The sequence below is a fragment of the Typopeltis vanoorti genome, chromosome 3 (assembly GCF_054136105.1).
Source record: "Typopeltis vanoorti isolate ZY-2024b chromosome 3, IOZ_Tvanoo_1.0, whole genome shotgun sequence".
NCBI classification, from domain to species: Eukaryota; Metazoa; Arthropoda; class Arachnida; order Uropygi; family Thelyphonidae; genus Typopeltis; species Typopeltis vanoorti.
Window position 1 is genome coordinate 144,638,782 of NC_143551.1, and position 20,871 is coordinate 144,659,652.

Here is a 20,871-nt window from a genome sequence, read left to right on the forward strand (position 1 = left end):
TAGATTCTACAATTCTTCTTTTCAGTTCATCATAGCATCGAAAGATATTTTCCGATTTGTCCCATAAGACTGGATGAATGATAGAGTTTTCCTCATTAGTGTCAGAAGAATTCAGGACATGGTTTGACAGGGTACTAGCTCTGGTTCTGCCATCTCTTTTATGTTCCTCTAGACGTAATTCGATGGATTTTTCCATCTGGCCAAAATAAGGCATTGCACCAAATACAGTAAACACAGGGATTTAAGTCAGCTTGTGTATAGGGAAAAAAGTAAGAAAAACTAAATATTGTTTAGTTTTTCTTACTTAAAAAACTAGCTAAACAATGTCATGGGAAACACTTTGGTAAGAACATAAATATTAGGAAGGTGGCAAAATAATCTGGAGGCTATTGAAACGCTTAGAAATAAAGGAAAGAGTACTGTAAAAGGAACAAGAGATGAAGTTGACATGAAAAGTGAAGATAAAGATATTCTAGATGTCTGGAGAAACTACTTCAAAAGATGGTTAAATGAAACCAATAGTTACAGCCTGGTGGTAGGAAACATTCAGGAGTTATGCAATCAGGAGTACATATCAATACTTGAAATAAAGTAAAGATATAAAGAATTTTATTAAAGAGATAGAAAAAGAAAAAGCCATCAACAACTTGAAATGTAGAAAGGCAGCTGAAGTAGATGATATTCAATCACAAACTCATATACAGAGGTATAAAAGTTTTATAGTGGCTACAATGCATAATTCAGAAGGCCTAGTCGGAGCATCAAATTCCAGATGATTGGAGAAGAGCTCATAGTACCCATCTATAAAAAGGGAAATAAAACTGAATGTGAGAATTACAGTGGACTTTCCCTACAGAGCGTTCTGGTAAGATTTATGTAAGGATACTTGAAAAGCAGCTAAGAAAAATTGTGAAAGGGAAGAATGAAGCAGAACAAGCTGGATTTAAGCCAAATAGAGGTTGCTAGGATCAAATTTTCACTTTTAGACAAATAGTAGAGAAGTCATGGAAATATAACATGGATCTGTATTTAAGTTTTGTAGATCTGGTAAAGGCATACGACAAGGTGCCAAGAGAAAAGCTGTTAAAAACACTACAGTTATATGGTGTAAACAAGACATTATATCAAGCAATATTCAGTCTATATTTGAATTGTAAGTCAGCATTTAGAATTAGAATTGAAGGAGTTAGCATTGAGCAGTTAGAATTGAAGGAGGCAGAAAGATTTGGAGCATCCTCCACTTAGGTATGAGGTTGAAAGAGCAGTTAAGCAGCTTAACAACAATAAGACTCTGGGTGCAGATGGAATACCAGCAGAGTTGATTAAGGGCATAGGGGATGGAGAATAAGAGCGTTTCATAGATTGATTATAAAGATATGGGAGAAAGGATCATGGCCTAGAGATGACCAGAAGTCGGTTTTCATACCATTACACAAAAGGAGATATAAAGGGAGAGGGATTGCAAGAAGTATAGAACTATTAGTCTAATTTCTCTTGCAAGCAAGATTTTATTAAAGATCATTCTAAACAGGACTGAGACCAAAGTCAAAGCAGATGGGCCTGAGGAACAAGCAGGTTTTTAGGAAAAATAAGGGTATTACAAATCAGATCCTTTGTTTTAGACAGATCATTGAAAAGTATAAAGAACTTAGACTCCCTATGATAATGTTAATATGTTTCATAGACTATTCCAAAGCATTTGACTGTGTTCAGCATGTGAAACTGTGAGAAATAATGAAAATAATAGGTTTTCCTCAACACACTGTCAGATTGATAGCTGACTTGTACAGTGAGTAGGAAGCCACAATAAGAACTGGTGATGGATTAACTGATTGGCTTCAGGTTGGAAAGAGAGTTTGGCAAGGATGCCCACTTTCATTTCACCTGTTTAGTATCTATGCTGAGGACATCATACATGTAGCACTGAATGAGCTTAAGACAGGAATTAGAATCTGAGGTATGTTGATAATACAATACATACTCCTTTGTAATGACAGAGAAAAACTAGGACAAATCCTTGACAAGGTTAATGAGATCAGTAAGAAAGAGGACTTCAGCTCAATCCTAGCAAGACAAACATTATGATTCTCAAAGGAAATACAAACAGGGAAGTTTCTGTGAAACAAGTGTACCTTAATGGAGATAGAATTGAGGAAGTTATCAAGTTCAAGTGCATGGGATCATTATTAATGTGAGGATTTCTGTTCAGAAGATGTCAGAAAAAAATTAGGAATGGCTAAAACAGCAGTTAGAGACTTATCTAAAATGTGGAAGCATGAATCTATCTCCACAGGAACAAAGTTGAGGATTCTGAATGTAGTTGTTTTTCGAACAGAAACTTATGGATGTGAGACTGATAGCCTGATAGGAAAAGGATAACTGCTTTTGAGGATATCATATACTGAAAAGCAGACAAACAACTGCAAAGGATCGGTAGAACTTTAAGGCCCCTTAAGGATATTTGAAAGAAGAAAGTTGAAATACCTTGGACACATTTGGACCAAAGTGTCTGGAGTGACTGATCTTCAGAGTTTATTCCTTCAGAAAGCCCACAACAGGACCACCTAGTGTGGACTGGTGTGGCACATTATCAAGCAACAAAGTGAGCATACGGCATTTAATGGTTCCAATGAATAGATGGATGGATGGATGGATGGATGTGGAAGATGGTTTGATTTAAATCAGGTGTGTAACAAAGGTGCACATCATCTCCATGGTTATTCATCATCTATATGGGTCACATTATGAAGAAAAGTAGCATTAAAATATTAAAATTGAAGATATTCATCTAAGCTCTTTCTTTTATGCAGGTGATGTTACTCTTCTACTTAAATCCAGTACAAGTCTGTGGGATTCTCTGACTAACTTGAATAGCTGCTGTGATAAATTTGGTATGACAATCAACAATAAAAAGACAAAGATGATGACAATAGGTACAAAGATTGAAAACATCAATTGCTTGCTGAATAGAGAACCTATAGAACATTTCACGTAAAACATTTCAGCTATTTAGGTACAATTTTCAGTGAAGATAGCAAATCAAATATGGAAAGAGACAACGGAATTAGTAAAACTGGTATTCTAGGAAATCAGCTGAATAAATTTATATGGAGTAAGAAAGAAATTAGATGAAACACTAAATTAGCTATATAGAAGACAGTGTTCAAACCAATTTTAACTTATGGATCTGAGAACTGGGTTAAAAATAAAACACTTAATCAAAAACTGGAGACCTCTGATATGAGAGTCCTGAGAAAGATCAGAGGCATGAAACAGATGGCATCAGTGGCAATATCATATTAAAAATGAGGATATTAGGAAAGAACTTAACATTGTTAGCATCCAGGAATGTGTCAGTAGAGCTAATCTCAGGTGGGAGGGTCACTTAAACAAGATGGGAAAGATTAACAAAACAAGTGTTCTTTGCTAGGATGGCAGGAAAAAGACCTTGAGGAAGAACAAGATCTGATAACATTGGAGTTATGACAGATAACTGATTAATTTGGAGGAAAATTGACAATAGAAAGTTAGTAATTAAACTTCTTCATGTAGTACTATCATAATGTACTTTACATCCCCCTGAGGTTTCACGTCAGGAATTTGGTGATGTTCAGTCTTGTTAAAAATTTCATTCATAGTATTTTTGCTAGCCATTTTTCTTTCTTTCTTTTTTTTAATTTTTTTTTTAAGGAGAGTATTGGTTATAATTTCCAACTCATGCCTAAGTGGTTTGCTGATTGGAGCAAATCTTTATAGCTTTTTTTTTTTTTTTTTTTTTAATTTATGTGTTATTTACACATAGAATGTTTTGGCTTTCTCTTTCAGTGGTGAATTGTATACATTTATGTTGTTTATTCAGGTGGATGAGGAAGGTGTTTAAAGTTTGCAATGCGTGCTTTAGATTCTTTTAAGCTAAAATTTTCGTTATCTGGCCACATGGCCTGGCAAACTTTAGACATCTTCTTCAGCCACCTGAACAAACAATACAAATGCAAAGATTTATAATGTATAAACAACACACACACACACACACACACACACCTTCACTCAGACAGTCTTTCTTTCACTATTTGCTGTAAACATAAATGTAAACTCTTAACATTACCCAACACAAAAACTAGGTGTCATTATCATCATCATCAACTTCCTGCCATGTACCCTCAAGGGGTGTACAGGATATGACAGTACTACATGAAAAAATTACATCATTACTAACTTCCTATCTACAATTTTCCTCCAAATCAGTCTGTTACTTGTCAAGACTCCAACATTATCAGATCTTATATTTCTATCGTCTAAGGCACTTTGTACCGTATCAATCTACCTATATCTTGGTCTTCCTCTGGGTCGTTTTCCTGCCAACTTGGCAGAGAACACTTGTTTTGCTAATCTTTCCTCTCCCATTCTATTTAAGTGACCATACCACCTGAGATTAGCTCTGTTAATGCATTCCTGGATGCTGACAATGTCAAGTTCTTTCCTAATATCCTCATTTTTAATATGATATTGCCATTGATGCCATCTGTTCATGCCTCTAATCTTTCTCAGGACTCTCATATCAGCAGTCTCTAGTCTTTGGTCAAGTGTTTTACTTCTGACCCAGCTCTCAGATCCATAAGTTAAAACTGGTTTGAAAACTGTCTTGTATACAGCTAATTTAGTGTTCCAACTAATTTCTCTCTTATTCCATATGAATTTATCAAATGACTTCCCACCATACCAGCTTTGCTGATTCTGTTGTCTATTTCTATATTTAATTTACCATCTTATGTAAAAATCATGCCTAAGTAGCCGAAATGTTTTACTTGTTCCACAGGTTCTCCATTCACAACACAGTTAACATTTTCAATGATTCTGCCTATTTTCATTGTCTTTGTCTTTTTATTGCTGACCTTCATACCATAACTTTTACAACAGTTATTCAATTTAGTCAGCGAATCTTGCAGACTTGTAGCGGATTTATTTAGAAGTATAACATCATCCGCATAAAGCAAAGCGCTGACATTAACATCTCCAATTTTGATATCAGGTTTAATACCACTTTCCTTCATAATATGATCCATATAGATAATGAATAACAGAGGGGATAATGTACAGCCTTGTCTCACACCAGATTTAACATTAAACCATCTTCCTGTACTTCCTTCAATTCTAACTGCTGACTTACAACTCAAATAAAGACTAAGTATTGCTTGATATAATGCCCAATTGACACCATATAACTGCAGCGTATTGAATAGCTTCTCTCTTGGCACCTTATCATATGCCTTTTCCAGATCTACAAAACTTAAATACAGATCTTTGTTATATTCCCATGCTTTCTCGACTATTTGTCGTAAAGTGAAGATCTGATCCAGACAGCCTCTGTTTGGCCTGAATCCAGCTTGTTCTTCACCAAGCTTTTCTTCCACAATTCTTCTCAACCATTTCTCAAGTATACTTGCATAGATCTTGCCAGGAACACTCAGTAGGGAAATACCTCTATAATTCTCACATTCAGTTTTATTTCCCTTTTTATATATGGGTACTATGAGAGATCTACTCTAATCATCGGGAATTCGTCCCTCTGTCCAGGCTTTCTGAACTATGCAGTGCAGCCACTGTAAGACTTTTATACCACCATACTTCAGCATTTCTGGTCGAATATCATCTACTCCTGCTGCCTTTCCACATTTCAAGCCTTTGATGGCTTTTTCTATTTCAAGTATGGATATGTATTCCTGACTGCATGCCTGGTCAGTGTTTTTTTATCACTGTACTGTCATCACTGCTTGTTTCATTTAGCAGTTTTTCAAAGTAATTACTCCATACTTCAAGGATATCTTTTTCTCCTGTTTTCATGTCACCTTTATCATCTCTAACTCCTTTTACAGCACTCTTTCCTCCATTCTAAGTTTCTTCAACAACCTCCAGAATATTTTGCCACCTTCTTGATATTTATTTTCTATATTCTTGCCAAAGTCCTCCCATGACTTTTGTTTAGCTAGTTTTACACACTGTTTAGCTTTCTTACATTTGTCTCTGTATTCTGTAAGAGTAAAAGTTGACTTATTTGCCAGGAACTTTTGATATGCTTTCTTCTTTTCCTTCACTGCCTCTTTAACTTCCTGTGTCCAGCAGGGAGTTCTGATTTTTTTTATCCTTGCACACAACCTCTCCACATGCCTCTCTGGCAGATTCAATCAATGTTTTCTTCAGAGTTTGCCACTGAATCTCCAGGGCTTGATTCCTGTTCTCAAACTCTTTCATTTTCTTTTCACTAATCTTTCTGTATTTTAGTCTACAGTTCACATCTGAGAGCTGCTCAAATTTTATTCGCTTTAAAACTTTCTTACATGTTATTCTTTTCAATATGAAATTCAATTTTATCCTGCTCAAGACTAAATAGTGATCACTTCCAATTTCAAATCCTCTGTACACTCTGGTGTCCTGCACCTGGGAGAAAATATCACTATCAACAATAACATAGTCAATGAGACTTTTCTTATTCCTAGCTTCTTCTCTCCATGTGAATTTGTGCACATTTTTATGTTGGAACATGGTGTTAGTAATAACCAGTCCATGTCCTGAGCAGAAATCCAACAGATATTTACCATTATTTTTAGCTTTGCTCTTTTCTCCAAATTTTCCCAAAATATTTTTGTATGTCTCACAATCATTTCCTACTCTGCTATTTAGATCCCCAACAAGGACCAACTTTTCCTTTTTCATTGTGTCAGTTGCTTTTTCTAAAGCGTCAAAAAATTCCTCTACTTCTACCTTAGTAGAACCTTCTGTGGGACCATAGGCATAAATAAGTCTCATTGTCCAGTTCCCCATTCTCATATTTGCCCACATTACTCTACTTGAGACTGACTACCATTCAAGATTAGCCTCGTATTTTGTGTTGAATATTATGGCTACTCCTTCTTTTCCTTGATTGTCATTGCCTGAATATAACATTTTGTATTTATTGCTCAGAAAGATCTCACCAGTTTTTGTCTTTTTTGTTTCAGTCACCCCTATTATGTTGATCTGGTACTTTATCTAATTCCTCAGCTAGCTCTATTTCTTTGCCATTCAGGCTTCTTACATTGATAGTACCGATCTTTAACTCTGGTGCTATTGAGTTGGGGTTTGTTTTCAGATTTGTTCCAGTAAGCTGACTTTTCGCTGTTCGCCCTGGTTCCCTGGCGAAAACAACGGGGGCCTTGTTTAACCGGGCGACGCCCCAGCCGGCATGAAATTTTGTCATGTTGTACCATCAAATTTTTTATTTTGGTTTAACCAATAGAATACAATTTGGTCAGCTAAATCCCAAATTGCCAGCCCATCCTCGTTCGTTCAGTATCAAAGTAGATACTCAACAGGGTGCACCACGCGAAGGTGAGGATTGGACATTAGGTCAGAAGCCCTGGTCGGTTCTCCGCATTCCTTTAAAGGCTCTGTGGAGGTCTCCTCTCAGTTATACAGCTTTGACCCTTAAGCACCCCTAGGTGTCATTAATACACTAAAAAACATAGCTATAAAGATTTGTTCCAATGAGCAAGTGCTTAAGCATGAATTAGAAATTATAAGCTATACTTTCCAAAAAAAAAGACTCTTACTACAGCAAAGATACTACTAACATAATTCTTAAAAGACAGCACCTTCAAATAAAAATAAACCAGATTATAATTAAACCATAGCCATTTTCCATACATTAAAGGAATATCAGAAAAAATAAACAGAATATTTCACAAATAAGACCTTAATGCCACCTTTAAAACCTCCTGCAAAATTATATTCAACTCCTCCATGGATCTACTTCTGTCCACAGACCCTGGAGTGCATCACTGTAACTTGCCCTATATAGGTGAAACTGGGTACATAATTCCTATCTAGTAAAACAAACACAAATGGCACATTAAATGTAATAACTGTGGTAAATCTGGCATTTCTGATCAGGTGCTCTGGATACTCTACATAGAATTGACTAGAAAAGCACCCGTTTCTTACATCATACCAAAACCTGGTACAAGCACAAATTTAAAGAAGATTGTGACATTCCAATCAACCGTCCAAATCACAACAATAATGATGGCCTAAAAATATCCAGAATATGAATTGCACATATTCAACCCACAACTTTTTGTTTTAACATTAGGACTATAGTACTTCAGGATCTTAGTCATAATCTGTTAAAACATTTTTCACCCTAATATTAAATACTGATCGGGCTACCACTATTGCTGTATCATTAAAAGTCGATATGCATTTGATCTCTGGCTATGTGAAACAGGGTGTAACTTTGATGTGCCCCCTCCCCCCCATAGTGGTACTTTAGAATACTGTTTGAATTATAATGTAACATGTTTCTCTCTCTCTCTCTCTCTCCACACACACACACACACACACACACACACACACACACACGTGTGTGTTTACTCCAGATGACAGCCTTAGCATGAAGGTAGAAATTTTCCAAATTTAAAGTTATTGCTCTTAACACACTAGTAGTCTTCAAATGAATGAATGCTGACTTTTATTATTATTATTTTCTCAATGCCAGTTATAACAAGACATTGAAAGTTGAGTTGCTCAAAAATTGAAAGTTGATTTGAAAGTCAACACACTGCAAGTTAATTTGCTGCAAAACTTTTGCTCCAAAGTGATCACAAACAGGTATTACAGAAATGCTTTTTTATGGTGACAAAATTGCTAAATTTCACTATTTCAAAGACTATAGAGAATAATTTATAAATGACCACAAGCAATCTTAATGCAGAAACTTTAATGATATTATTATGTAAAATCACTGAGTAAATCAACTAGTAACTTATTTAATAACTTCATATTCTATATATTAGCCACTTTTATAAAGAAAACTAGAGGACCAGAGGAATACTAACCTTCTTTAATTTGTTGAGGAGAAGGCATTTTGGTGTTAAAAACATGATACCGAAGAAGATGCTCACATGCGTTACAAATTGATGAAAATGGAGTCTGTGTTTCAGGTTTGAGAGCACCATTTTGGTCTACTGTTAGTTGCTGATGCATTCTACAAAGAAATTAAACAACAGTACATTTGATTAGCAAATTTTGAAACAAAACCAAAACTTTAGCTATTTAATTATCTTTGTAATATAATAATCCTAAAAATGTCTTGTAAATAAAACAGTTAAGCTAAGTAAAAAGGAAGTAGGAGGTTAGATGCAATTTCAAAGTGGATGCTTGGCTTCCACTGTCTTAATTATTGAGGATCAGCAACACATCAATAACAGCTTCCCTCCTACCCCATGTCAGGATAGGAAAAAGCTGTTATTACTTTTGTTCAATTTCAGTCATGTTTAGCCCAACATGCTTGGAAGAGACAATAGCAGCAAGATTATTTGCTGGCTATAATTTGGAAGCATTACAATTAAATTCAGTTTAATATATAACTAGCAGCTGGTTCATAAACAACCATTTTAAAGTTATACACTCAAATTTATGCTTTGCATTTCTTCAGGAAACTTGGCCATAGAATCTTTATCAGCACTGGCAGATTCCTCAGTTATTCTTACATCATGCAGTCCAGTTCGATTTTTAAAGCAGTCAAATCATCCTAAACTCGCAGTAAAGCTTTCACATTCCTCTTAAAATCTGGTCTCTTTCAAATGAGGTAAAAATATCATCATCATCAAATTCCTGCCATGTACCCTCAAGGAGTGTACAGGATATGATAGTACTACATGAAAAATTTACATCATTACTAACTTCCTATCTACAATTTTTCTCCAAATCAGTATGTTACTTGCACAGACTCCAACATTATCAGATCTTATATGTCTATTGCCTAAGGCACTTTGTACAGAATCAATCCACCTATATCTTGGTCTTCCTCTGGGTCGTTTTCCTGCCAACCTTGCAGAGAACACTTGTTTTGCTAATCTTTCCTCGCCCATTCTATTTAAGTGACCATACCACCTGAGATTAGCTCTGCTAATCTGAGATTAGCTTCTAATCTTTCTCAGGACTCTCATATCTGCAGTCGCTAGTCTTTGGTCAAGTGTTTTACTTCTGACCCAACTCTCAGATCCATAAGTTAATACTGGTTTGAACACTGTCTTGTATACAGCTAATTTAGTGTTCCGACTAATTTCTCTTTTATTCCATATGAATTTATTCAATTGACTTCCTACCATACCTACCATACCAGCTTTGTTGATTCTGTTGTCTATTTCCATATTTAATATACCATCTTCACTAAAAATCGTGCCTAAGTAGCTGAAATGTTTTACTTGTTCCAGAGGTTCTCCGTTCAAAACGCAGTTGACATTTTCAATGACTCTGCCTATTTTCATTGTTTTTGTCTTTTTATTGTTGACCTTCATACCATATCTATTACAACAGTTATTCAATTTAGTCAGAGAATCTTGCAGACTTGTAGCCAATTTATTTAGAAGTATAACATCGTCTGTATAAAGCAAAGAGCTGAGATTAACAACTCCAATTTTGATATCATGTTTAATATCACTTTCCTTCAATAATGTGATCCATATAGATAATGAATAACTGAGGGGATAATGTACATCCTTGTCTCACACCAGATTTAACATTAAACCATCTTCCTGTACTTCCTTCAATTCTAACTACTGACTTACAACTCAAATAAAGACTAAGTATTGCTTGATATAATGCCCCACTGACACCATATAACTGTAGCGTATTGAATAGCTTCTCTCTTGGCACCTTGTCATATGCCTTTTCCAGATCGACAAAACGTAAGTATAGATCTTTGTTATATTCCCATGCTTTCTCAACTATTTGTCGTAAAGTGAAGATCTGATCCTGACAGCCTCTATTTGAGGCTGTCAGGATCAGAATCTTCACTGAATTCCTGAATCCAGCTTGTTTTTCACCAAGCTTTTCTTCCACAATTCTTCTCAACCGTTTCTCAAGTATACTTGCATATATCTTACCAGGAACACTCAGTAATGAAATGCCTCTGTAATTCTCACATTCAGTTTTATTTCCCTTTTTATATATGGGTACTATGAGAGCTCTACTCCAATCATCAGGAATTCGTCCCTCTGTCCAGGCTTTCTGAACTATGCAGTGCAGCCACTGTAAGACTTTTATGAAATGCTGAAGTATACCACCATACTTCGGCATTTCTGGCCAAATATCTTCTACTCCTGCTGCCTTTCCACATTTCATGCCTTTGGTGGCTTTTTCTACTTCAAGTATGGATATCTATTCCTGTTGAGTGTTTTTTACCACTGTGCTATCACTGCTTGTTTCATTTAGCAATTTTTCGAAGTAATTACTCCATACTTCAAGGATATCTTTTTTTCCAGTTTTCATGTCACCTTTATCATCTCTAATTCCTTTTACAACACCCTTTCTTCCATTTCTAAGCTTCTTCAACAACCTCCAGAATATTTTGCCACCTTCTTGATATTTATTTTCAATGTTCTTACCAAAGTCCTCCCATGACTTTTGTTTAGATAGTTTTACACAGTGTTTAGCTTTCTTACATTTCTCTCTGTATTCTCTAAGAGCACAAGATGACTTATTTGCCAAGAACTTTTGATATGATTTCTTCTTTTCCTTCACTGCCTCTTTAACTTCCGTATCCACCATGGAGTTCTGATTTTTCTATCCTTGCAGACAACCTCACTACATGCCTCTCTGGCTGAATCAATGAGGGTTTTCTTCAAGGCTTGCCAGTGAATCTCCAAGGTTCGATTCCTGTTCTCAAATTCTCATTTTTTTCTTCAATAATACAGTTCACATCTGAGAGCTGCTCAACTTTTATTCGCTTTAAAACTTTCTTACATGTTATTCTTTTCAATATGAAATTCAATTTTATCCTGCTCAAGACTAAATAGTGATCGCTTCCAATTTCAAATCCTCTGTACATCCTGGTGTCCTGCACCACGGAGAAAACATCACTATCAACAATAACAAAGTCAATGAGACTTTTCTTATTCCTTGCCTCTTCTCTCCATGAGAATTTTTTCAGATTTTTATGTTGGAACATGGTGTTAGTAATAACCAGTCCATGTCCTGAGCAGAAATCCAACAGATATTTGCCATTATTATTAGCTTTGCTCTTTTCTCCAAATTTTCCCAAAATATTTTTGTATATCTGACAATCATTTCCCACTCTGCTATTTAGATCTCCAAAAAGGACCAACTTTTCCTTTTTCATTGTATCAGTTGCTTTCTCTAAAGCATGAGAAAATTCCTCCCCTTCTACCTTAGTAGAACCTTCTGTGGGACCATATGCACAAATAAGTCTAGTTCCCCATTCTGATATTTGCCCGCATCACTCTACTTGAGACTGCCTGCCATTCAAGAAGATTAGCCTCATATTTAGTGTTGAATACTATGGCTACTCCTTTTCCTTGATTGTCATTGCCTGAATATAACATTTTGTATTTATTGCTCAGAAAGATCTCACTAGTTTTTGTCTTTTTTGTTTCAGTCACCTCTATTATGTCGATCTGGTACTTATCTAATTCCTCAGCTAGCTCCATTTCTTTGCCATTCAGGCTTCTTATGTTGATAGTACCGATCTTTAACTCGGGTGATGTTGATTTGGGGTGTGTTTTTAGAGGTAAAAATATTGAGAGCTTTTGCCTGAATATTCCCTGTACTAAGAGGTATTTTTTGATAGAGGACACTCCATCTCGATCATTAAATGGCTTCTATTTCAGGTGATCTGCATGCTTAAAGGGGCAGTATCAACTTTTCCTTGTTCTTTGTATTCTTTGATCTTATTTAATATAGTCCAAACTGCAGACTCGCTATATCCCAGGTCTCGCACAATCATTGTATTACTAGTGCCATTTTCTGTCTCTTAATGACTTCCAGCTTTTCTGCTCGCTGCAGATTGGAGACAAAAAAATTTCGCGTTAATGTAAAAAAATTGCGTTAATATTGATTAATTACTCACTTAAAGCGGGAAACAACTTCACTCAATCGTGCTAACTGATTATCATGCATGTTGAATTTGTGTAAGTGAGGTTTTCCGGTAAACGTAGGTTTCTGTGGTTAAGCAGTTCTAGGTAGTTTTTGGTATTGAGACCACATATTAATATAAAGAGTTTATTAAAAAAATAAACAAGTTTCGTGCGTCGTAAGATCCGACAAGTTTCGTGCATCATAAGACTTACATCATCAGGGGTAATGGTACATAAAAGTTTTACACAACAAGACCTTATTGACAATTAATTACAGATATTAGATGTTTTTAATATTATATTCTGGTTTCTCAATTATTTAACAGTTGTGAAGTTATTAAAAACATCTAATATGTGTAATTAATTGTCAATAAGCTTTTGTTGTGTAAAACGTTTATGTACCATTACCCCCTGATTATGTAAGTCTTATGATGCGCGAAACTTGCCGGCTTTTTATTTTTTTAATAAACTCTTCACATTAATATGTCTCAATACCGAAAACTACCTACAGAGGTTTTCCTGTATTTATACGCTTCTTTATCATAATACTTCTGCCCTTCCAGAAGTAATGGTATTATTAAAACTCTTACTAACAGAGCCACCAATCTCTGTTCCACTCAGGCATCTCTCACAGCTGAATACATATATACCACACCTTGCTATCCAAAGGCAACCATTCCAACATAATTAACAAAATATTAAATTCTCTCCCAATCCTCAACTATAATCTCTGCACAGGGATTATAGTAATTCAGTCACAATTCTCCATGTCCAGGGAATTGTGATTGAATTACTAATGTACTCTGTGTCCAGTGTACATCTGAAAATTCGGAATCTTGTACAATTCTTAGAGTGTAGATGGTTTATCGTTACTGCAAGTTGACCTATTATGATCAAACATCTGCTTGAACATAAAAATTACATCTATAATCTATAATAATATGGACAGTGAGATCTAGCAGACCATGCTTTAAATACTACGCACAAAATCAAATGGGGGAAAAAACCAGTATGCTTCATTGCAGCAAGTTCAAATGTGAAAGGCTCCCCTTTCCCCTAGAATCTGCAACTACCCTTAAAAACCAACCTAATTTAAACAAGTATGGATGTGTTAAACTTCTCAAAACAAGGAAAACAGTAATTATTAGGCATCCAATTACAAACTAGGCTTCCCAATAGTGAGCAGAGAAGGTGCTATTCTTAGCTATGAAGCTAGATTTTAAGTTTTACTTTACTCTGTTTTGCTTGTGTGTTTGTCATAATTTGTACCATATTCCTTAAAGATGCTCTGTAAATGAGACAAAATATTCGAAGTTTTAAACTGTTATTTAGTTAATTCCTCATGGTGTTTTCATTCCATTAAATGTCCAACACAAGTTTCTAAACAATGTTATCACTGGTGATGAGTCGAATGAATGTTCCCGTGACCAAAACAGAACACCATGACTCATGACAATGGCCTCAATCTTCTCCAATGAAGAATACAGGAGGACCACCATATTTCAGAGATGTTGTTGTTGCTTTTATATTGAAGGTTTACAATGTGCACCATGAAGATCTTCTAGTAGGGTAAATTGTTAATCAATACTTCTGTAAAGATGAAAAAGTCCATTGTAAAAATCTGAAGATGTGGCACAAGTTCAAATGTGAAAGGCATCTCTCAACTCTCTCAACAACAATAAGCTCTTCATCACTAAACCAAATCACAAAATGATCATAAGCTCATTCATTGTAACCAACTCATAGGCACAATGCTATTATAAAAAAATTCATTAGAGCAAAGCATTCCTGTTGATCCCATGAGTTTGCTATAGAGAGAGAGTCAACAGAAATCGTGCAATCAAATGCTGCTTTATTCCTGTATTTTCAAAATATCAACTATCCTAGATCTCTCTGCCCCCATTTTTGCACCTGTTTTCTTAATGTAAAATATACAAACATGTTTCTCATAATTTATTTTTTATTTTTATATCATTCCCACACACGAGAGGCCACAAGCCTATAACAAAATCAATGCTGTGTTTGTGTGTGGATGGGGAGGGATTAAAAGAAAAGTAATCTATTGATATTCTTTTGAAGGGCTGGAGATTGTACCAAAGAACTGAGGCAGGAATGAAAGATGAACGGGAGCAATAGACTCGTGAGTTAGCAATTCAACTGCAAAAGGATGTTGAGTGGCTATTGCTTGTGCTACTGTAGGTTTAGCAGAAATGAAGGATGCCAGTTCTGTTGAACAAACCCATGCCAAAATCTGTAGAAGATTTTGGCATGGGTTTGTTGGGGGAAAAGCTGTGTTGGGGTTTGTTGGGGGGAAAGCTGACCATCTGTGAGACAGTGGCTAAAGTCTATGAGAGAGAAGAGTTGTCATCAGTTAGCTGAAATGATTTCTTCTGAACAGCATTAAACCTTTTTAGATAGGTTTTAGGTGCACCAAACACATGTGAGCAATATTCCAAGTTGGGCAGATTTGTGATCTGTAGAGATCACAATCTTGAGAAAAAATAATGATCTCCAGTTTTTTCTGAAGCAGAGGATGTTACAGAAATAATGTGGCTATGCCAGGAAAGGCTACGAAAAATGTCAGCCTGAGAAGCAATTGGTTTAGTTTATTTGGATTTACAGCCAATAGGTTTATGTCTGTTAACTGCATATGTTCTAATGGCCGGTTTGCCTGCTTTGAAAGATGAAATAAAAACCCAAGTTTCCAGGAGAAAAAATACTGCCACCTCCATATGAGAACCGGCTAGCTCACCTTCAGTTGAAAAGCTCTGAAGACGCAACGAGACATCCAAGAAGCGATTCAAACCCAGGTCTTTCCAAACAAAGGGCATCATCAAACCTGACTGAGGAGGCTTCCTGAGAAGCGAGATCTGGTCTTCACTGTTAAGCTGAACATTATCAAAGGTAAAAGCATTAAGGTATTTTTTTTGCAAGAAAAAAAAAACAAAAACAAAATTGTGATAAATATTAAGGAAATAAAATCAAACTGACACTTTTAACCCGCTATCATTCAATCTTTTATGTTCAAATGGGGGATGAAAGTATTAAATTGTATCTATCCTCTTTCTGAAGTTTAGAATATAATATCAATAATTATATATACTTAAGACATCAATCAATACAATATCAATAATCATAAAGAAATTACTTACAATGCTGTTTTGGAAATTGGAAGTGCTACCCTGTTTACTCCCTGCTTACCCTGAAAATAATACGAAACTTTATTTTTCTTTGAAATCAACACAGTGACTTCAATTGCCATGAGACAGAAATTTGATTCCACATTTTTCATATTAAATTATATTAATCATATTTTATTGACAAGATGTAGATTTACAATATATAGGGCACAGTCTCCACACTGACTGCCATTCTTACCATCCTTATCATGAACATATACAAATAATCATCTCACAATTAGAGTTGGAAGAATGAAAAAGAAAACTTTTTCTTTACCATTCTCGTTCAAATTTAAGATTTGATCTACAGTGCAGACAGTTCTAATCATGTTACTAAATTAACAAATCTTATCCTCTAATAATCTCTAACATATTCCCTCAATATATGAGAATATTTACAAAACCTATAGCACATAAATAGAAGTGTGGGCAAATGATCAAAAAGAAAGAAGGCACTTATTGATATGTTTTTGAACAACTAGAGGTCACAGACTTTATTTTATTGGAAAACTGTTTCAATAAATGGAATGAAAGGACAAGAATTAGTCTTGTGTGTTGAAGTTTGGCACTAAATAGATGTTGACAAGTACCTATAATGGGTTTGAGGAAAAGTGAAGGAATGATCTCTATCAGTTCAGCAGAATAGTGCCCATGAGACTACCTGTAGAAGAGATAAGGTGCATCTGTTAGTGACAGGAGTGAGTCTGTGAGGGAAGAGTTACCAATTAATTGAAATGCCCTCTTCTGAAGGTCATCAAGCATTTTGAAATACCACTTCATACATGAGAATAATATTTTAAGACAGAACAGATTTCAAATTTATAGTGTTAGGAGTTGTACAGGTGAAAAGTAATATCTCGAGTAGAAAAGACCACTTAGTTTTTTTTGGAAGCTGAGGAGATTATTGATGTGATGTGCTTACTCGTGTTAAGAGATGCTAGAGGTAGGGCCATGTTAGTCCAAGAAGACATATCTGATCTTGCATAAAGATCTGGGTATTATCAAAGGTGAATAGTGACCACAAAAACTATGGATAGGATTTGAGATTAGTGAGAGTCCTAGTCATATATATATGAATTTTACTCACATTCTTTCTCTTTTCTTTGGAATTAGAATGAATATAGGCTTGTTTCCATGCTGAAGGTGTAGATGCCAGATGATATTAAAGACTGTAAAAATGATATGATGGGTGTTAAACTATACATATATTTATGGGATTTTTTTTTTATCATCCCCCCTGTCACAAGCTATTTTAAAACTACATGTATAGCGACAATACATGGATGTTTTTACTGTTCAGAAACAACTAAAAAAACCTACAGGCATTTGTTAGTTTCCTTAACAATCATCACCCTACAGTTAAGTTTACTCTGGATATTGAGAAAGATAAAAAAACTTCCATTTTTAGATGTTCTAATCTATTAAAAAGAAGGTGGAAGAATATCTTTAGAAGGTCAGCCAACTTGTGCCAGTTCATTATCCTCAACAAAAATTAGGAATTATCACAACCTTAAAGAACCATGCTATAAGAATAATTAAAGATGAAACAAAACAGAAAGAAATGTGAACTCAATTTCCTTTTCCATCAATTCCTCCAAAATAGCTATTCAAAAAAAAAGTTACTAAATAAATTACTCTTCTCTGAAAAATCAACTTGTATGATTGCAAAAATAGATTATACAGAAACCATTTACTTACCTTACATTGGCAAAGTTTCAAGATATATGGATCATTTTCTAAGACAAGTCAATATTAGAACTACTTTTAAACCATTTCACACCCTACAGAGGGTGTGAAATGTTACTCTGTTCACTAAAAAATAGCATGCCTTTGGAAAAAACAACATGGAGTACATGATTCCATGTATCTGTGGCAAGGCTTATGTCAGACAGACAGGAAAAAGTTGAGGATAGTAAAAAAGAACAATAGGACAATGTTGAATATAAAAGGAAAGAAAAAAAAGAGAAGCCTCACTGCACACATTTTCTCAAAGCATCATGAAATACTGGTTTTTTCTGCCTTGATACCTTATCTAAGTGACAATCTTTTTTCCAAGGACATTCAAGGACTCCTTGAATCTTAGGTTGTAAAATCACATGGCACCTTGAACAGGAATCAGAGCCTCATTCTTCATGGTATTTGAAAGTCTCTCATACATCTCTATAACCTATCAGATCTTAATTTTGCCAAAAACCACATGAAGACCCTGTGACAATGGGTCATGCTGCATGTGTAAAATGATGCCTGTGATTGATCTACGTTTTTCTTAATGTTATAGATTTCAAAAAAACAATTGTTGTTAGGTGTTCAGATTTTTTTGTATCCTCTGTTATATGTTTATCTTTCTGATGTTAGTTAATTAAGCTGTTAGTTAATTAAAGTGAAACATGGAGGTTTGGACATTAGTTCAGGATAACAAATTTATTTTTAGAAGATGGGATACCATCAGGATCAGAAGACTTGGTATCCAAATTATTCAGGCTTCTTCTGATATCTGACAAAAAAACTACAGAAAATATGCAGAGAATAATTCTTGATAAAGTGTGGGAAGGGTTACGTTGTCTTTATCATCAATGCAGGGGTTGAAGGAAAAGAATGATGCCAGGTGGTCAATCTTGTCTTTGAATGTAACAGGCAGAAACACAAGTGGACAGAAGTTGTAGAGGAATCATAAGGCTTGAATACCATCTGAGCTAGAAGTAAGTTTCCTGCACTTGGCTCTTTTAAAATCTGATATGGATTTGCTGATGGTCTTTTGCAACTGTTGCATGCTGCCTTGGGAGGAGGGGTGGTATATGCTGGAGTTTTTGGCTTCAGGCCACTTGTGATATGCTGAATTTTTTCTTCGACTACTGTTGCACATTTGTTGGAAAAACCAAATGTTTGGAGAGTTGTCTGGGCTTTTGGATGGAATGGAGGATGAAGGTCTTCATTCCAATAATTATTTCAATTATTCTGTTGAAGCAGGTGTTTATATCAAAAGAGCAAAAAAAGGTAGGTAACGAAAGAAGGAGTATAAATCATGTAGGTCCTCATTTGGCACTGTGAAAGGACACAAGAATGAGATCATCTATGTGAAGGGGCATTCAGCAGGAAAGGAGAAATGGTAAGAAGAAATCAAAGGTGCTGGGAGAATGGGAAGAATTACCAAGTATTCTAGTGGAAGATGGACAATTTGTGAAAGATTTTGCTGATGGCAAATATCTCTACATTTCTAACTTGACTGGTGAAAATGGAGAGGAGGGAACCATCTGAGTTGTGAATGCTGAAATTCCCTAAGGAAAATTAGAGCATTTGGGTATTTGATTCAAGTTTCACACAAATTGAAAAGTTAAAGTTGTTATCAGAAAGTGACAGACAATAAACAAAAACAACCGAGTTTGGCAAGAAAATTGAGCCAGAGCAGACTATTAAGAGAGAATTCAATCTTTGCTATTTTCCAGTGATGGATATCAGATTTAACGAATGCACAGGTTCCTTTCTTGTGACAGAAGAAATCATATAGTGTATCTCTGAAAGTTAAGGTGCACAGCAGGGTGCTCCTTATTTTCGAAATTTAGTTTTTTTTCTATGAGACGTCCTATCATTTTCTTCTATATAATAAGTAAAAAATTCAGTAAAAATTAACAAATTTATTGAATGTTTAGGTCATGATGGCATGTCAAAGTTTGTGTATTGAAACAGCATAATAAGCAAACTACAATGTACATGTTCACAACCTGAACATATTTTAACAAGTCTACTCTTGAATTTTCAAGTTGCTTTTCTCTACGAGTATTCAGGTAATCATAATATTGTTAAAAAGTTTTCTGTTATGTTATAAAAATGGCAAGCATACTGGTGAGCAGTACAGCAACCCAGAAGACAATGGAAATAGGGCTTATTGGACAGATGTAAGCCATGTTGCTCAGCTCAAAACTTGCTTTTACACAATAAGTCATGGCATTGTTTTTTTCTTTCATTGCAAAAAGGCAAACGAATCAAGAAGTCAGTCCATTCCTCAGCTCAGGATGTTTTGGCCATCTGCAAGAAGATCTACAAAGTTGAATTATTTAGAGAATGGTAAAATCTTGGAAAAAGCAAGAACAAGGCAAAGATTTCAGATATGTTAAAGAAGGAAAATTAGTGGAAAGAAAGTCTCGAAGATATCTTTGGCATAGCCCATGCCAACTCCTCAGACATGATAAAAATTCAAGGAAGACAAGGAATTCCTAAATTCCTATTGACACACACAGACAAAATTCTTGTCTATGTGTCATTGCACTAACAGATAAAAGATCTAGTCCTAATTTGGCACCCTCTAAATGTTATAAAAAAAAAAAAAAAAGAGAAGAAGTAGTGTTAGCTATATAGGAGTTGATCTTAACATAACAGCCTCCCAAATTTTTGGCAAATTAATGCAACCATTATGGTAGCAAATGTATTTTTTATGTTCTCCAAGACAGTCACAAAGAACTTCCTACACTCCAGGATATGCTAGAGGATGAAGTTTATCCTTAGGAGAGCTATGCAGGATTTAGATCTTTTGTCTGTTACTATTTGAATTGTTTCACTTACTCATTGTCACATATAAACTATAACATGCTGCTTTGTGCTCTGAAGATGACAATTTGAAATTCAGCAAAATATAAGTCATCTAATAAACGTCTTTTTTTCTTCTTCTTTTTTTTTTGCCTGTCACCAAGCAGTTCATTTGATGCTATTAATACTGTGAAAATAAGTTATGAAAAGTATGATGAAAGTTCCCATCTGTTCATTATGGAATCCATAATGCAACTACC

General features: G+C 35.1%; 1 protein-coding gene across 6 annotated transcripts in view; it reads right to left on the reverse strand.

Moving 5' to 3' along the window:
• Window positions 1-20,871, reverse strand: part of LOC150108632 (uncharacterized) — a 516,846-nt gene that overhangs the window by 38,088 nt on the left and 457,887 nt on the right. For all 6 annotated transcript variants that reach the window (XM_090390897.1, XM_090390895.1, XM_090390898.1 and 3 more), the window contains 2 exons: window positions 16,064-16,113; window positions 8,871-9,019 (listed from right to left, as the gene is read on the reverse strand). In XM_090390897.1, coding sequence (XP_090247023.1) covers window positions 8,871-9,019; window positions 16,064-16,113 — 199 coding nt within the window. The remainder of the gene's footprint in view (window positions 1-8,870; window positions 9,020-16,063; window positions 16,114-20,871) is intronic.